This window comes from Polistes fuscatus, unplaced genomic scaffold (assembly GCF_010416935.1).
Source record: "Polistes fuscatus isolate 324 unplaced genomic scaffold, CU_Pfus_HIC Scaffold3, whole genome shotgun sequence".
Classification (NCBI taxonomy): Eukaryota; Metazoa; Arthropoda; class Insecta; order Hymenoptera; family Vespidae; genus Polistes; species Polistes fuscatus.
Genome location: NW_025113107.1, coordinates 2,943,604 through 2,963,228, shown reverse-complemented (window position 1 = coordinate 2,963,228; position 19,625 = coordinate 2,943,604). Strand labels below are relative to the sequence as shown.

General features: G+C 29.7%; 1 protein-coding gene across 7 annotated transcripts in view; it reads left to right on the top strand.

The window, feature by feature from the left end:
- The window catches only part of LOC122520285 (5-hydroxytryptamine receptor), a 121,148-nt gene that overhangs the window by 91,931 nt on the left and 9,592 nt on the right, over positions 1-19,625 (top strand). For all 7 annotated transcript variants that reach the window (XM_043640381.1, XM_043640385.1, XM_043640379.1 and 4 more), the window contains 2 exons: positions 9,673-9,816; positions 14,994-15,149. In XM_043640381.1, the coding sequence (XP_043496316.1) occupies positions 9,673-9,816; positions 14,994-15,149 (300 nt within the window). The remainder of the gene's footprint in view (positions 1-9,672; positions 9,817-14,993; positions 15,150-19,625) is intronic.

Below are 19,625 nucleotides of genomic sequence, written 5' to 3'. Positions count from 1 at the left end.
ATAACTCTCCAGTGATTTGCAGAGATCGAAATAGCACATTTATTCTTTAATGGTCTTGTATTTAAGTCGTAGTAAAGTTTTGTTAAATACCCAACATCGATCACGTTCATACACACGCATATACACATATATATATATATATATATATATATATACATATAATAGATACCTAATATACAGATACGTATTATATTTATGTACGATTCTGTGGAGTTGAAGGATTATGGTTTCGTATAAAGTTACAACATGCACTTGGAGCAAACAGATATCAAACATTTCTGACGACGTGAAATGAGAGATAAATAGAAGAAAAGATATAAAATATGAGTAACAGAATCGTGTGTGTTTGTATATATACCATACATATGAACAATTAACGAATTATACTAAGTCGAGCCTCTTTTCACGCTTGGAAGCTTCGAATCCATACTTACTTTAATGATACCATCTTAATCCTACGACTGTTTAAACTAATTGGATAAACTAATTGGATTGCAGGTGACTACTTGAATCTCCAATTAAATTAATTCTTTCCATGTATTAGATTCATGCGCGAATTATTTTTTATATTTATTTATTATTTAATATAATATTTGATTTACTTATTTAAAAATATATATTTTTAATTGTTTTTGGGTACATTAATTTTAATAATATATCTTTTAACACATGTGTATATAAAAATAACAAAATGTTGCCTACAAATTTCTGTTTTAAATCAGCTCGATCATTTTTTATTCGTGTATTTGTGCAACCACACGAATTATGCGACCATATTGATATTAACACTAAACTTTCAAGTTTTGTGCAATAATTCCGAAAGTACTCTCGTTGTTCGTATGGTTAGATGGACAGACAGATACACAAATCTTTTAAACGTGGGTATTTAAAGTTTTAAAGGTTGTTACTCTTATTTCGTGGTAAGAAATCATTTCTCTTAGGAATGAAGACGACGCAACTCTTTTTAAACATTGGGTGGAAAAGAAAATGAGATGAAAACTTTGTGAATTTAACTTAAAGTAAAAGGAAACGACTTGACTTTTATTCTTCTTCTTCTTTCTCTTCTTCTACTTCTTCAGTTTTATTTTGTTTTCCTTTATTCTTTTTTATGCTCGTATTTCTTTTTCTACCATGTTCTTGCAATAAAAATAGAAATATAATAAGTTTTTAAATAAATTGCGATATAAGTTCAACTTTTTCACTTTCCACCATATTTTACAGAAAATTCTGTAATAAAATCTTTCAAAATTAACAGTTTTGGATGTTCTTTATATTTTTCTAAATTGTAATGAACCTTCTGCATAACTTTGTTATTTCTTTTTTAATTGTTAAAACAAATATTGTAAAAATTAATCAATTTTATTTTTTTCAATCTCAAAAATCGTCAAACAAAATTCAAAAAAGTAAATTTTAAAATGAAATAAATTCAAATACAAGTAAAATTTCAGAGTTTCGAGAAAACAAGAAATGTAATAAAACAAAATCATTACATCTAACACTTTCTACATCCTACACACATTTTCTCTCTCTTTCTCTACATTTAACAATTTAAATAAGTATTCCAATTAACGTGTCCTTGTACTTTGGCATAGTGACGAAGGTTAAATATAAATTCTCTTTTAGTCGTGTAAAGCAAACTTGTATGAAGTACGGTAAAAAGAAGGTAAGAGGAAGAGAGTTACTTTCTCACGCAAATATTTATTCGCGTTAAATAACTTTTTCCAATCTAAAGGCAAAGAGAATCCTCAAAATTTAACGATCCAACTCGTGTCAAGATTCTTCTTGTAACTATTTGTTCAAAACCTTTTACATTTTCTCTCTCTCTCTCTCTCAGTTTCATAGAATGCTACTTCCGTTTGCACGAATATAGCACACGAATGTACAAAGAAAACTCGAAATAGAAAGAGAAAGGGAGATAAAGATAGAGATAGAAGTAGTAGTTGGTAGTAGAGTTTAAGAAGGGAGGAAGCTTCAGTGAAGTAATTCAATCACGCTAATGGCGGACACGCGAGTCGACTCCAAGCGAGTCAGTTAATCTGTTAACTGCCTTAATTGGGGCCGGCGAACCCTCTCTAAGACGATTTGTGTATACCTAACAACGTTCAACGTGACTGCCAAGCCCTCTTCTTCTCTTTCCCTTTTCCCTTTTCCTTTTCCTTTCCCTTCTTCCTTTCTTTTATTCTTCTTCGTTTTCCTTCCACATTTCTTCAAGACATAATTTGTTTCCATCCACTGTCGTTTTATTGCACGTGCAACCAAACCTCGTGTCGGTTTATTTCGAGATATACGACAAGATCGACAAGGTGTTACCATTTGGTCCACTTTCTAGAACACACTTTTATTATTTATATTTCAAGGACAATTTCTTAATCATTTTTTCTTTGATTTATGTTTCTTTATTGCGAAAGAAATAATAATTAATTAAGAATTGTTTTCTTTTCTTTAATATTTACTGCTGACTTTGATTTATGTTAGTATTGAGAATAATTATAATTAGAAATTAATTTTATTTTGTTGGTGATTTTATATTTATTAGTAAAATATATATGTATATATTAACTTTTTTATATATTTATTTATACTTTCACATTAAATGCAACAAATTTGTTGAATTTGTAATATACTTAGAAAATAATTTTGTATATTATTCATTCTTATTGCTATATTTTGTGAAGATGAGAGAGTGAAGAGAAAAGCAGTGTTAGTATTAAAAGTATGTGTATATAGAACTTTCTAGAAATAAACAAAGACAATTTCCTTTAAACCGTTTTAATGTTTAGAGTTTTTAAAAATCCGTGTTGGATTGTGCCATGCAGCGCGATAACACTTCGTTCATTTACTGCGAGTAATGACGAGTAAATGATCCTTTTTTTTGTCAAAATATGAAGCGTTATATCAGAAGTCATATCAGAAGCATTACACTAATAAACACTCAATGCTACATTCGGAAACGAGCGCGTTGCGAATCGACGATCGTGACCAAAAATCGCGGCACATTTCACCACAGTACGCACTGCGTGGCGATAAAACGGTTAAAGGAAAGCTAAGGAAATTATTGTAGGATGAAAGAGATTATTTCTTTAAACGGGAACGCATGTGTTTTTTTTTTGTAAGGTGATACCACTTGAGTCTGTCACCTAATGTTTCATTGCACCGAAAACATCTCAAATATTCCCTATCGAAGAAATAAAGAAATAATTTAGATTTTTTATGTTCGAGAATGATCGGGAAGTTTCGAGAAAGTCGCTACAAGGAAATGACGAAAGACGATAGAGAGGGATGATGAGTATATATAGGCAACAAAAAGACAAGTAAGGACGTACTTGGTATGGTATTGTCTTTGGAAATTACGACGAGTGTGTTTTGTGTGTTTTGTGTGAAAGAATACACAACGGAAGATTTACGATTTTATCCTATTTGACTTTATCAAATTATATCTTTAAATAAACCTTATTATACATTATTAATTATTAATAGATGAACTAAATTATAAATCTTACATCTTTAATTATGGTTTTAACAATTTTAAAATACATTTCTCAAAAATTTGATCCATATAATTGTATTTTTCTAACAATTTGTATAAAAAAAAGGAAAGTTAGTTCTAATTATTAAGAAAATTCTTCTCATGATTTACCTCTTTGACTCTTTACAACAGATTAATAGATCTCAACCTCGGTTATGAAGAATTTACGCGCACTTAGATATATAATAACATAAAATCGAAGTAAAAGGAGAAAAAGAGAAGAGAAAGCTAATTTCCTTACCTTTTACAACAAAAAGTAATAATGTTATTGACTACTCCGTAACGTTTCCATTTTTAAACTGTTAACATTTTTAACATTTTGTCATGGGGTTTATAAAGGGTGATTGAGAAAAGATACAGCATAAAATAACAGAAAGAAAAGAATGAAAAGGAAAGAGAGAACAAAAGAAAAGAAGCTACGGGGAGTGAAATTTGAAAAAAAGCAAATGGAAAAAATAAAAATTAAAAAACGAGAAAAAATGTGTCAAAGTATGCATGTTTCATTTGTAATCATACGCGTCTGGAAACAATTATTTTTTTCATGAAAAAATACGAGAAGCATCATTAAAGGTAAAAACTTATATCATGAACTCTTTCTCTCTTTCTTTCTCTATAATAAATATTTATTCATCATATCGATCACTTTCCACGACAAAAGAGATTTCTTTTACATTCGACCAGTTTAGAAAGCACCGTTTGCCTTTACCATTATCATCAATTTTTCTGTTCTTCCTTTTGGTTGTTAAGGTTTATCTATTCGCCTCAGTGAAACTATTCATTGTCTTTTTTCACGTGAAATCTCTGCTAACCGATGTTCGTTTAAAATAATAATAATAAAAAAAAAAAGAAAATATACAGAAAAAAATTGAAATAGAACGGTTTTTTTATCATGTAAAATCATTTGGAATTTGGGTCATGCACGCAGAACGTGTTTTTTTCTTTTTCTTTGTTTTTCTCATTTGTATTTTATTTCTCTCTCTCTCTCTCTCTCTCTATTTCTCTTTACGTTTAACAAGGAAAAAAATAAATCAAATCCATCAAAAAGTTCTCTTGCTCTCTTTCTCTTTAATTTTCTAATTCTCTTTGCATTACTTTCAGCTTTATTATTATGTACCCTATCAGCTGGTTGTTTTCGTACATTTATTCGTCATCCATATTGTCCGTTATTTTTACTTAATTAATTACGTTTTCCATTGTTAACGTTAGAGTGCTATAATGTGTACTTATATTTATGTACTCTTTGTATTTTGCTTCACCATTCGCAGAATGTAATTCTGTTATATGTGCATGAACATTCATTCTCTTACTCTTTCTCTCTCTTTCTCTCTTTTTTACTATAGCATTTATAATTGTTAATTATCCGTCGTTTCAATATTTGTTAATAAATATTTACTCTTACTAATTTATTTTTTATAATCCATGCTTTTATATTCCTATTGAATAGAATTAATAAATAGATTATTTAATTCATAAAATAAATTTTTTACTTTTATTAAATGATTTTCGATAAAACGTATGTACGTTCGATAATACCGATAACATTGTCAACTAATAGTTAATTTATTTATTTAAACATTTCTCTTACCACTCTGTTTGTCAAACTCATTCGACCATGAATGCGAACACTTTTGGATACGAGAAACGAGTAAAAGAGAGATACCGTACTGTTGTCGGCTTTTGATGTTACTCCTGATGAAGTTGATTCTACCAGTAAATCGAAACAAATGTCGAGAAAGAAACATTTAACCGGTTCGACGACTAATTGTAAAGTGCATCCGCAAATTAAAACAAGTTCGACGTTTATAAAGTCTGCATAACTCTAACTAACGTAAGTCTACTTCTTTATAATCTTTTTCATTAAGATTACGACAAAATTTTAACAATTATCTGAAATAATATCCAATATTCTGAATTTTTATTTGAGATTTTGATCAAAATTTTTAACAAATATTCAAATAAATATTTGAAGTATAATACATTAAATTATTTTATTTTAATTTATAGAATATGAATTTTATATCAACTATATAAAAAAAAAATCAAATTTTTGTTAATACAATGTTTCTAGTTTGATCGAAACACAACTGTAAACCGAAAACTAAAAAATATGTACTTCCCTTAATTCGTAATTTCTCATCTAATCGTTCGTCGCTTGTACAATTGTGCTTTAACAAAAATGCTTCAACAATTGTAGACATTCCATTAAAAAAAAAAAAAAAAAACAATATTGACAAATGAAATTAATTTCAAACAGTGATCAATTAATAATTCAGAATAATTACCCAAAAAATGATGACCCAAAAAAAAAGTAACATACGCGTGACCACAAAGGCATCCATCAGCCGACAATAAGTATAAACGGTAAAAAAGAAAAAATTTTTAAAATTTGTTAAAGAATTTCTTATAAGAATAACCAAGTGAATGAAAATAAAGCATGACTGGGTTTGTTACGATAAAACCTAAAATATAAATCGATCCTTATATACTTTGAGGTTAACCGTTGATTCTGTTACTTAGATTTCCGCACGTTTGTTGCTCCGGAAAACGTACATTTGTTGAACCGAATAAGAAAATCGTAGTATAGCATATAGAATGGTAGGAGGAAAAAAGAGAGAGAGAATATGAGAGTAAAGTGGGGTAGGAGGATGGGAGGGTTGGTATAATAAAACCAATGCTGGAAACAACAGCCGTGGTAAGCTGAACACATAAATCTACACGATAGATGAGCCGGACATCGAAAAGAATGTTTTTGGTGACCCGAGCTTAAATGACTGGTCGAAGGGACGAACAATGTTGCAAACGATGAAAAAACGGTTTTTCCTGTCGTATGGTCATAAACATACTGAAGAAATTGTATTGACTGCGAAACCAATAATTTCCATGTTTTTACTCGTATCAGCTTGAAAATTTTACCATTACCTCTCCCTCTTCCTTTCCCTCCCCCTCTTTATAAATTAACGACAAATAAAAAGTATTGTTTCAATAATTTATTCCATTTTATCGTCGAATTATAAATTTTAATATTTTGTTTCACAAAATTTCCTTTTTGAAGTATTTTTTTATTATCATAAAAGCAGAAATATCTAATCAACCGTTTGCACTATTTGAATAATGTATTATTTGTTAAGAAGACTTGTATTTTTATCTTTTTTTTTTGTAATTTTTTTTAATTATCGAACATAAATTTATAAAGTAAACTATTCGCATTATTTAAATGATCTATCCATATGTCATGTATGGGCGCATTTCTTTTTTCTTCTCTTTTTTTTATTTAAATATTTTTTACGATCTTTTTTAATTATCGAAGTTAGATATACCTATTTAATAATTTAGAAACATAGGTAGGAAGTATGTAGTATCTCTATATCTATACCTTAAGTACTGTTTTTTACCGTCACACACACATTCGAATGTACATATGTACATATGTTCAGAAATGATAAGGAAAAAGTAAACAAGAAGCTGTATAAGAAGGTAAACGCTAGAGTTTCGACTGATCAGAGAAGAGTACTTTGGTGAATATTCTCTCTCATCCTTCAGCGATCTATCTGCCCTCTCCTCTCTCCTTTCTCTCTTTCTCTTTCTCTCTTTTACTATTCTAGTGTACTTTCATAGTTTAGTTTACCAATAATCTGATATCGATTCTACTGAGAAAATGAATATTTTATCGTGAAATTTCATCGATAGTTTATAATGAGAATTATCTTCTAAATACATATGTGTATATATATATATATATATACATGTGTGTATGCGTATACGTATATATAAGTCACAAAGATAATTAGTCATTAAATTAAAATAACAGATATTGGTTGAAATCGTTCGATTTAAATTCAATCGACATACGTTTTAACATATTGTTAAGTAATCGAAATGATTCGTCGCACGATGACCACTCTAACAACACCAAAGCTTTGAACAATAATCCCATAATTGCTGTGGAAAGCTAATCAGTTTCGAAATATTTTGTATATTCTAAATAATCGACAATAATCGATAATATCATTTTGATTAATTCGAAAATTATTTGGTTTTTCTTTTCCTTTTTTTTATTTTAATATTTTTTTTATAATCGTTTGTATATTATTAGAAAAATATTTGAGAGATAAATTTTGTAGTCCATTTATATATATTTCATCGAATTTCGCTGGATAAAGAAAATATTTTCTCTCTCCCTTTCTCTCTCTCTCTTTATCTCTTTCTTTCTCTCTTGTAAATTGTAAAAATTTTCAAACACTTGAAATTTTTGCAACTCGTTCTATTCACGTCACTTATATTTCGAGTTTCAGCATTTCTGAAAATATTTATACTTTTTCGTATACTGCTACTAGACCAGTCATATTTTACAAAATACATACATTTCATTCATTTCCTCTTTCTCTCGCATTTTCCATTTCTACTCTGAACTTTATTTTTAATACTATTCGTTTCTTATACAATACGAAAGAATTCTTCTTTCATCATTCTCAGAAACATTATCTCTACTTTCACGTTACACACAAATATTAAAATATTTTCTAAGAAAATAATGCTTTAATATCTAAAAATATAGGTCACATTAAAAATTTGATTTTTATAATATTTTTATATATTGTTTTTTTAAGAGACTCAACAAATACAAATATATTAATCAACTGTGTACGTACTTTGCTGTTAAATACACAAATAATTTTTAAATTGGAATATCTTATTAAAAAATAAAATTATGTATGTATCCAATAAATCTTTCCTCCCCTTTTTCAACGAAATAAATATTACTACCAGCCATTTTCACCTATGTATAATACATATACATATTTATATATGTACGCGATTATATACCTAAGTATATTAATCAAAACTTGAGATTAATTTCAGTACGTCAGAGACAGAGGATAGTTCTTTTTCTTTTTACCTCAGTAAAACGAAACCACGTGTTTGCTACCTTATCTAAGTAAATATAACTTTTGTTCGAATGAGAACAGTCGCTTTATTCGACGAATGAGTTAGAAATATATATTACATACATACAAACACGCGCATTCACGTACATACACATACAAATACATATATAAAAGCGAGTACAAGTTATATACTAGCCTTTCATTTTTCTTCTCTACGACAAGTATATGTGGTCAACCATATGTACACACATATACACATACACATACACATCCACATCCACATTCCAAACACATAAGTTTTCTCCCCAAACAGAAAAGTTCCGTTAATTAAAGTGCCTGTGTTGCCTTGCTGGCCATAAAATAAAGATGACAGTTTACTTAGAGTGTGTAAAAAAATAGACAATAAAGAAAAGTAGTCGTAAAGATAATTATTATTCGAAATGTATGAGGGATAAGAAATAGTCAGTTTCGATGTACAATTCGTTTTGCAAATGACCACTATACAATACAGATCCATACATTAGATTGCTTAATAGATAACGAAGACATATTAGTGATAGAATGTCGATAACACTTATCGATCTGTTTCCTCCATTTCTATCTACTTATATATGTATACATAATACATATATACTACACATATTAGTAAGATCGTTCATCGAGAAGGAACCTAATACATTAGACTGATGATACATACATACATATATACATACATACATACATATGTATATTTATACATATATACATGCATATACACATACACTATCGGCTAAAAGTTTAATTCAATGACTGATTACATCTTTTTCTTATATCCCTAATACTCTTGCATAGTTCATACACTCAGTTAAGGACAATAATCAGATTAAACTTTCCTACTGATACATTTTTGGCAACTTTTACAAAAAAACATGAAAAAATATTAAGAAACATTCGAGAAACTAATTGTCCAGAATATTTATAATATGTCAAACTATCCTTAAAAGTAAAACATACTACTCATAAGTGTTTAACTATTAACATTCTACTATAAGAAAAATTCTTTTATCTAACATAAATAATTATGGTTTCTAATTAATTCCGATATTAAAGGTATCCTATTTCTCTGATTTCAATGGTTTAGATTGGCAATGTACATAAATAGATACATGTGTGCTTGTGTAAGGTTAGTTACATGAATGATAGGCGTATTTATTACCATTCCAGTAATAAGAGAAGTATAGAAGCTACTAGGTTAATGACAGATAATTATGTTTATTACAGATAAACTCGAGATGGTCTCTTGGGCCGGGACTCTGCGACATGTGGACCAGCAGCGACGTACTTTGCTGTACGGCATCGATATTGCATCTGGTGGCTATCGCGGTCGACAGATATTGGGCTGTCACCGATCTCAATTATATACAGGTTAATTGATACGCTTGTGGTTTAGCGAGAGTGTGACGGAAGTTTTCAGGAAAGGAATAGTACAATAACATTGTTAAATTCATTCTCAACGCTACCTTTCTCTTAAATCCATATTTACATATGCATACATTTGTATTAATACGTCAATGTAGTTGTCATTCATACGAAAGCAAGTATATATATACCCTTGTGTGCATATATGCATTTGATTAGAAAGATTAAACGTAGATATAAATATATCGAAAAAATTCATCCAATTGGAAATGGTTTGGTTTCGTCCCATGGTACGACTTCTACATAAATCGATAAGATCGGTAAGGCCTTTGCATAAACGAACCGTATATGGGTCGCTAATAACGATAGGATTAAACATAGAAATAGATCGAGAAAACTCATCCAGTTAGAAAGGTTATGTTTCACACGAATCTATTTTTATTTATTTTTGTTCTTATGCATGTAGAAAGTTAGACGAATAGGAACACTTATGTATTTGTTTATCAATAATCAATGTTTTTAGATTAGAAGAGCCAAGCATAAAAATAGATCGAGGTTTCGGTTTACATAAATATTTCTTTTTTATATCCTTATTCTATTTTTTTTGTCGTTACTTTTTTTCTCTATACACACGTACAAATAATATCGATTAAATAAGTATTTACATAAAAGCAAGTGCATATGAATGTGCGCATTAATGCATTGGATTAGAAGAGCCAATAATAGAAATAGATTAAGAGAATCGATCCAATTAGGAAAGCTTTCGTTTCACGCGAACATTTCTTCTTTTCTATTCATTATTTTCTCTCTCTCTCTTTCGTTCTCTTGTTTCTTTGGTTCGTTTTTTTTTTCCTTCATTCATTCATTCATTCATTCTATCGTTTGGGGTTTATTTTTTTGTACCTTCCCAACGCCAATGTTTCGTACCATTCCCTTCAACTAATCGGATGAATCTTGAGAGAGCTCCTAGAAGTGGGTCCATAGCCCGAACGTAGGTACGATCGAAGGTTTTAAAAGCTTTCCTCCTTAACGCGATCGTCAGACCGGAACCGGTACAATTAAATAGAGAGCGACATACATATACGTGAAATAGAGTACCATCTTGAATGGAGTAATAAAACAAAAAATAAAAATAAAACAAAATAGAGAAAAGGAAAAACCAAAACGTATTGAAAGGATTCCAAAGAAGTCAATCAAATGAATATTTTTGTCTCTCTCATTAATAACCTAATCTTTTCTTTCTCTTTTTCAATTTTGTTTTACATTTTAAAGAAAAAAATTCGAAAGAGATTAAAAAGTTGAAGAATTTCTTTCTTCTTTTACACGATAACTTAATGTTGTTCGTTTCTTATTTTTGTTGTTGTTATTGTTTTGTTTTCTAAAAATGTATCTGTAAATGATAGTTTGTAAACGTAATGACATCATTGAGGTAATTAATTCCAACGCACTGAACATTTTTGCTTCAGGTAGAACCAGACAAATGAAAAGTTTTATCGTTCGTTGAGAACTCGAACGCTAAATTGCATTTATCCGCCGGTTATTCTCGTTATAACTCGGTAAACGATTAATTTATTACCGTAGATAGGTACTTTTCGTCGATTCGCGTGACGCATTCTAGTAATTCTGCATAATTTTCCAATTAGAATCTCTCCTGCTATTGAACTTATTCCGAAGAAATGGAAGAAAGAGAGAAGACTAATATTTATCTTCATTTTATGCTAGATTTCTTGTCACGGAACACACGCGTTCATAGAAAAAGAAAAACGATTTTATTCAACATGTACGATCAATTTCATTCATCTATCAATAAATCTAACACATTTTTTGTATATATTTAAATACAAATAAATAAATAAAAACACATTATACATATTATATGAAAATATCTATAAAAATGCGATTAATTATAATTGATAGAAAAATGTAAATCAAAGGTAAATCAAAAACAGTATGATATCTACAAATATGAAAAGTAAAAGCATAAATTAAACGTAAAATAAAGAAAGAGAGAAATAAAGAGAGAGAGAAACAATCCTTACTAAATAGGTTTCTAAAGGTTCGTGTTACCTATATGTTAGAAAACTAGAAAGGTAGAGAGACTCTCGTTTTGGATTACCGTATTGTATGTAGTTGTGCAGAGAATGCCAAACTTTTCGGTCTACGTGATACGTACAAGGATTCTCTCTCTTTCTCGCTCTCTTTCACGTTGTCAGGAGCTATTTTATCTTTCTTTCTCTCTCTCTCTCTCTCCTTCTTTCTAAAAGTTTCTCAAAAGAGTAGTCTAGGAAGGAGAAACGAATACGTATGAGAAAAGCCACCACTTTCTACAGGCGAGTTCGTATTATGAGAAAATTACATTCGTAAGAAATTTAGTCTTTTACATGTATGTGTATCTATATATGCCTGTACGAAGAAGCGCTTACGTAGTAAATACATACTTGCACAGAAGATAAGAAAGTTTCTTCCTTTTTTTTATCTTTCTCTCTTTTTCGAAGCAATTGATGATTTAGCACTTCGATCGATCGTTTCACACGCTGCACCTATTTTATCTTTTTTCATTTCTATCGTAGTTTCTTTAAAGTATCTAACACATACTGATTTATATCTGTTAGATACACTTATGTTAGTGTTATTCTTTCAAAAAGAAACAAATTTGTAACGAAATAAAAAAATCATCAATTTTTATTTTCCATCGAAATATTAAAAAATTAAATATTCCGTAAATGTTATAATAGCGAAGACAAAAATTCAAATATTGATGAATACACAAAATTAAATTGTATAATATAAAGTAAAATCTTAATGAAATCGTTGGAATATGGCACGTATTAGAAATATAATATGTTAAAAGATGAAATTGAATAAAATTCGAAATGAATGTTTTTTAAATAATTTAAAAAAAATAAATAAAATAAAAAAGTAGAAAAGAAAAAAAATATGTCTGAACAATTTTCTCACGTGTAAAAGGAGGAACGTAATAAACGAATGTAAAAAAGTCTAGAACGATTAGTCGGAATAAATGAAAGTGCAATAAAGGTGAAGGCAGTATATATCGGAATTACGATCACAGCTGGTGCGTGCCTGCAAGTATTCGAGATTGCACAGAATGCATCCTTCTTCCATTGAATTGTTGGAGAGACCCTTGGAGACTAGCTATAATATTGAAATATATGAATGTGTAGGTGTGATATACATATGTAAAGGAAGAGAAAAAAATACGAGAGGAAAAAAAGAAAAGAGAAAGAGAGAGAGAGAGAGAGAGAGAGAATGTGTACCAGAATCGCTACCTAGACCGCAATTACTCGCCCCTAATTGCTTCTCTTCGTGAGCCCGTGGAATTATCGCTTTGATCGGAAGGAAAATATATTAGCGGAGACGTAGAAAGGGACGAATTAAATGGAATCTTCCATTGTAAAATAGTTCACCCACGTGCGAAATGTTTAATACCCAACGACAATCCTTCCCTTTTTCCTAATTAAACGTTTATATTTCTCTTCTTTTATTCCTGTCTCTCCGCATTGTCATTTGAAATTAACTAAATTTCATCATATTATTTTTTATGTTACGTCAACGACGTTGTCGCACCATTACGTCAAAGTTTTACAAAAATTATTCGGATATACGATATATTTATACGAAATTTTATCTATCCACCTAAACAATTTATAAAGAATCATTTGAAAAAATATTGAACCATATATTTTACTTAAAAAATACAATCTATTTTTTCTTTGAAAATATCTTAAACTTTTCAAATGATCCAAAGAATATATTGTGTTTTCTCAAATTTTTTATCTACTTTTTTTTCAATAAGTTGATTAAATATTTGAACGATATAATTGTTATAAATTTTTATTTTGCTATTTACAATTAATTCGATCGAATATTTATTTTCAATTTATAAGTTCTTAAATATTTATTAATAAAGTTTTAAAATGTTAAGATTTTATAAGCTTTGTGAAGCACGTTTTTTTATGTATACAAAGATCTTCCTTTCCATCTTTATCTTTTTCTCCCCCCGTTCTTGGGTGACATACGTCGGCATCAAAATATTTTCGAGAAAAATGTTCTTTAGGTAAAACTTATTACCAAGCTTATTCATAATACGAGTGTAGCGAAACACTGTAGTTTGTCTGCATTTTGATTTACAAAGAAACCGAGAAATACAAACGATAACCTAAATGCACTGGCTTAGGGTAAATCTTTCAAAAAATAAAAAAGAAAATGAAAAAACAGAAAAAGAAGAAACATCAGATCTTTCTCTTCAAATAATTCACGATTAGAGGTGAAGATAATATAATCTCGAATAAGTTAAACATAAAAATAGTGATCACCAATTAATGAAATTTTTCAGAAAGTATTTGACTTTCCATTTATGATACGATGTTAAAAATAAATTACTTAAACAAATCAAAACGCAAGAAAGTTCTGAATTATTTCTAAAATGTCTGTTGCAACAATGTCAACCGATTTTGATCAGTAAACGAAACTAACGAAATTATTTTCTATACAATCCAATAGATCGACGTAACTTAAAATATATAATTAATAATTAATTGATTAGTCGATTAAGGAGAAAGGATAACTAATTTATATAATTATAAATATTTATATTATTCGGTACGTTAATAATTAGAACGATTGTTATAATTATTAGCGCTATTATACATCATCAAAATCGATAATAGACTTTCGCATAAGTTTGAAGCTCGAATTAGGTACGTCATCTATCTATACCTAGGAAATATTCGTGAGCTTCGGGCGTTATTGTGTTTCGCATCGTTGTAATTATAATGGGAGTAGATCCGATCCGTAGCCAGATAGGCTTTGGAGCTGATGTTAAACTCGTCGGAGGGTTCCTATGCGTTAGATCGAACGAACCTTCGGCTAATATATTCGATTATCGAGTAAATACTCTCCGGTTTGTTGGCATTTTATTAGAAGTTCAAAATTTAAAGTGTAGTTCTAATTTTCCATGAATTTTCAAAGTTTTCAATTCAACGTACACACGTGAAATATAGAAAAGTTGAAGAAAATTTCGTTCATATCTTCAAATTACACTATAATAATCATTGTTTATCTTTTGTTGAACCTTTTCGTTTGATATAAAATATTTTTCTTCAATAAAATATCAACAGACAAAATATTCAAAAATTAACAGATTTATTATTAATTGTTTTTAGGCAAGGAATCCAAAGAAGATTGCTATCTTGATCGTATTGGTTTGGGTTGTATCATTGGGAATTTCATTGGCACCCCAATTTGGTTTGAAAGATCCAGATTATTTAAAACGCATAGACGATGGTGAATGTATCGTATCGCAAGATCCAACGTATCAGGTGGGTCCTATTACTCATAATATTACTAGTAAGTAATTTAAGATTATTAATATTCCATTAATTTCGATTTAATGTTAAGTTTATATTATTTTAGAAACATCTAAAAGACTTACATTTTTCAATAAACTCGATAAGTTTTTCCAATAGAATTATAACCGATAAATCGTTGTCTAGCTCGTTCGTTCATCGATTAAGGGAAAAAGTTAAGAGAAATAGCACGATTCGAAACTTAATGAGAAGAACAGAGAAAGGGAGAGAGAAAAAGAATGAACATCACGTAGGTGTTCAACCTAACTCGAATTTTTACGTTTGTGTAAGTGAAAGAGGAAAAAAGGGATGGAAAAGTGAGGGAAAAAGAGAGACAGCTTATATGAATTATCCGCAAAATTCGATAATGAGAATTATATCTCAACGAAATTCTCGGCGGTATATCTCTAAAAGATATACATATACTGGGTGTCATGAAAATATCTAGGTCACATTGCAAACTTCGAGACATAGTATGTTCGTCTCGAGAATTTCTGCATTAAAATTAACTACTTCGTCTATTCCATAATCTATTATTAATATTATTCTATATTCCAACTTAAAATGTTTCATCAAAATAAATTCAATATGATTTTTATTTGTTCATTATTTTTTTTAGCTGTAAAGTATGCAACGGACAATATGTGTATTTTTTTTCTACAATAATTTAGTTTAACACGATAATCTTTGCTTTAAAACATTTCAATTAAAATTATTCTATGATCGAATAAAATGTGCAAGTGCATATGTACTCAGCAACAGATTTATAGTATAGTTTTGTTTTTCCTTTTTTTTTTTGGTATTTCATCGAGAATATGAAACACAACAATACAGGGGATAAAAAAATTGGATACTTTTCACGAAATGGAAAAGTTCAATTCACCTATCACCCAATATCTCTTGCGATTATTATGCATTGGGATTTGTCCCCTTTATTATAGAGGATTAAGAATCCTCTCTCTCTCTCTCTCTCTCTCCCTCTTTCTCTGTCACATTTTTTTCTCCTCTTCCTCCTTCTCCTCTTCCCTCATCCAAACGAAAAGTGATCAACTTTTTGCGCGTCCCACTTTTTCGAATTGATCTTGCTCAGCTCGAAAAATTTGAACGCGTCGTTCAATTAGCAAAGGTCGAAAATTTTCATCTTCGTTTATCTTTCATAGCAATGTGTAACCTTAAAGTTCCACTCGTTTATCTTATTTCGCGTTTTCGTCATAAAATAAATTCTTATTTCATAGTCAATAATAAATATTTATTTAAAATAAATGTTATATTATTATGTATAGCAAAACTGCTTGAAAAAATAGAGCTTCCTTGTTTTATGTTTTTACCCGAAAAATGAAATTTATAAATCCAGAATAAAAAAAATCTTCGATCTTTAAAATGAGCTTTTAATACTATAGATGTACGTATCTACTTATTAATTTATTATATCTTCTGAAACTATGTAAGTAAACTTAAACAGATTAAAATAAGTAGTTAAAAATAATCTACATACGCGATACACGAGTACAAAATTTGATTCACAAAAGGGACAAAGTTGTTTGATCGTTTGATCGTTTAACGTTTGTAATTTCCAAAATATTGCAACATAACAAAAAAATAGAAATAAAATAAATCAATAGGAAAAAAAAAAGAAAAAGAAACAGGAAAAAAGTTATACATCTAACGGTATTTACTTGAATATTTCGTTACGCACTGGAAACATAGAAGAAGTTTAACTCTGTAATGGAAATAAACAGGAATACTGGTATATACAACTGGACTTCATACTTATATTAGAGATATATTACGAAACGAAGTTAAGCCGGTTTGAAAACTCGCTGCTACTCGGATCGACGAATGGTTTGCGTTGAATAAGCAAAGGATTGGACAGTTTACTAGGGTGTCGAGGGACGCGAAGAAAGGAGAGGTGAAGGAGGGTTGGACAGGTTGGTAAAGTGGATAGAAGCCCTCCATATCTGGTAGTAGAGCAGACAAACGGCATTCGTTAGCGTCCATAACTTTCACGAACCACCGGAACTCCTATCTCTTGATGTTTCTCTCTCTCTCTCTCTTCCTCACTCTCTCTCCATCCCTATCTCTCTCTTTCTATTCCTCGATGCAACAATAGAATTAAAAATCGTATACAATAACGTTCAAAATAAAAATGATGAAAAAATTATTTAAATGTTTACGAAAATTTTATTATCGTATAACAACGATGACATCATTCGAGAATAGATCGACAGAAAAGGAAAAACCAAAATACTTATTAATTTAGAAATATAATATTTATTTGTAACATTTTTACTACACCGTCGGGCTCGGACACAACTCGACTAACAAAAAAGAAAAATATAAGAGTACAAAAGAAGGCGATGATGATTATAATGCATCACGACAATACAGTCCCGTATCGCTAAAACAATTAGAACGGGCCCTTATTTACAACAAATTTTTATTTCTTTTACATTTTTTTTTACAAAATATTTATCTGGACTGTCAACAAGTTTGTCTTATTTTTAAATACATGTTTGATGTAAAAGTACCAAAAATATATGAGAATAATTTATATTAAGTTGTTAGGTTGTTCGTTTTTTTAATAGCAAATCAAAGAAGATTTTGTTCATATTTTGAATCCTAATGATGAATTTTGTCTTTTCTGTTTAAATGACAACATTTATATGAACATTAGAGGATTTAAGTATGCGTACAGTGAGAGTATGAAAATACAAAACATTCTAACCTCGTACGAATACTTAACTCCCCCGCAATATACCTGTAGATCACTGAATTGTAATGGAAGTATAGTCACTGTACCATAGATACTTAATCCGATTGAAGAATACACACAAACACGCATATCTACAAAAACACATATATGTGTATATATATATATATATTTCAGTAGTATTGTGTATTCAAGGAGAAGCAGAGCTTTAAAGTTTCAAGCAATCCTTAAAGCTGAATTATTCATGCGAGTTAGCTATTAGAATCTATCCTCTCGTCCACAAAGTTGGGTGTGTCCCTTAAGTAGAAATCCAAGACTTTAACAGGAATTTTCTACCCTCAGTTGTTGAGTATATGAAGTGGAAGAGAACCAAAAAAAAAAAGAAAAAGAAAAATCCTCTCAGAGAGAAAGAGAGATTGAGATAAAGATAAAGATAAAAGATAATAAAGAACATATAGAATGAGAGAGAAATATCCGGATTAGATATTATCTAAGTACTTTATCTCTCTCTCTCTCTCTCTCTCTCTCTCCCTCCCTCTCTCTCTTTCTCTCTTTTGGTTGGCTCTATAAGTTTAACGAAGTAAGAGATAAAGTTCCTCGCATTAAAATCTATCCTTTAATAAGCTTATGAAGTGTTACGTAGGTTTGCTTCCTCTCACTCGTTTACAGCCTCTATAAAGCTTATCCCTGTTCTAATTGAAAGGATATCGAACTTGTTAACCAGGTTCTCTTCTATCACGAACCTATAACTTTTCTTCACCCCTCCTTCTATCTTCCTCTTTTTTCCTCTTTTCTTTATTTCTTTTTTTAACGTTTTACGTATTCACTTTGACGAGAACGTAGGGAGAAAAAACGACATCCATTGTCAATTTCCACGGTAAGGTTAAAGGTTAAATAACGTGATTCCTTAAATTTGTGCAACATTCGTACACTATGATAAGAAGAAAAAGATTATCGTAAATAATATGAATAATATGAAAGCGATGGAAATGTTGAGAAAATAAAAAAGCAGAATAAAGTGGGAGAGAATTAAAATTACATTTTTACAATTACTTTAATCTTTTTTTTTTTGAAACATATTTATTTATTTATTGAACTATTTTGTATTTAGTATAAGGATATAAATGTAATAGAAAATATGTGGATGGAAGGATGAGGAAGAGGAGGAAGAAGAGAGGGAGAGTGGAAAACTTTCGTTAGCGATACACCTAACTCGTTACGTGAAATTTTATTATTAACGCTTTAGCATACCGTAAATATTCATTGCTCTCATCTTTTCTCTCTCTCTCTCTCTCTCTCTCTCTTTTGGGGACTATAATGAATATTGATATAAAGTCGCGGTGTCTGTTAACGCGGGGGCGTCTTTTCCCTGGTGAAAAAGCGCGATGTACTGGAAAGTTTGAATGATTTGTGTGATATCACCGATCGAATCGTCTGCTATCACCAATGAAATATCGTCAAATTGGGTTAAACGATTTCCCCCCCCTGACCCTCTCTTTTCTCTCCCTCTCTCTCTTTCAGTCTATTTTTTATTTCTTTTTTTTTGTTCTCTATTGGGAATTGACACAGAAACATATGAGATATTATTTTTCCAACAATATGACACGATTGAATATTCCTTCGCGTATTTTGCATTGCTAAAATTGAAATATTTATGTCAAGTAAGCCGATTTTTATTAATAATCATCAAACGTTTTTATAAATAAAATAAAATTTTATTATTTTTCTTGCCAAAATAA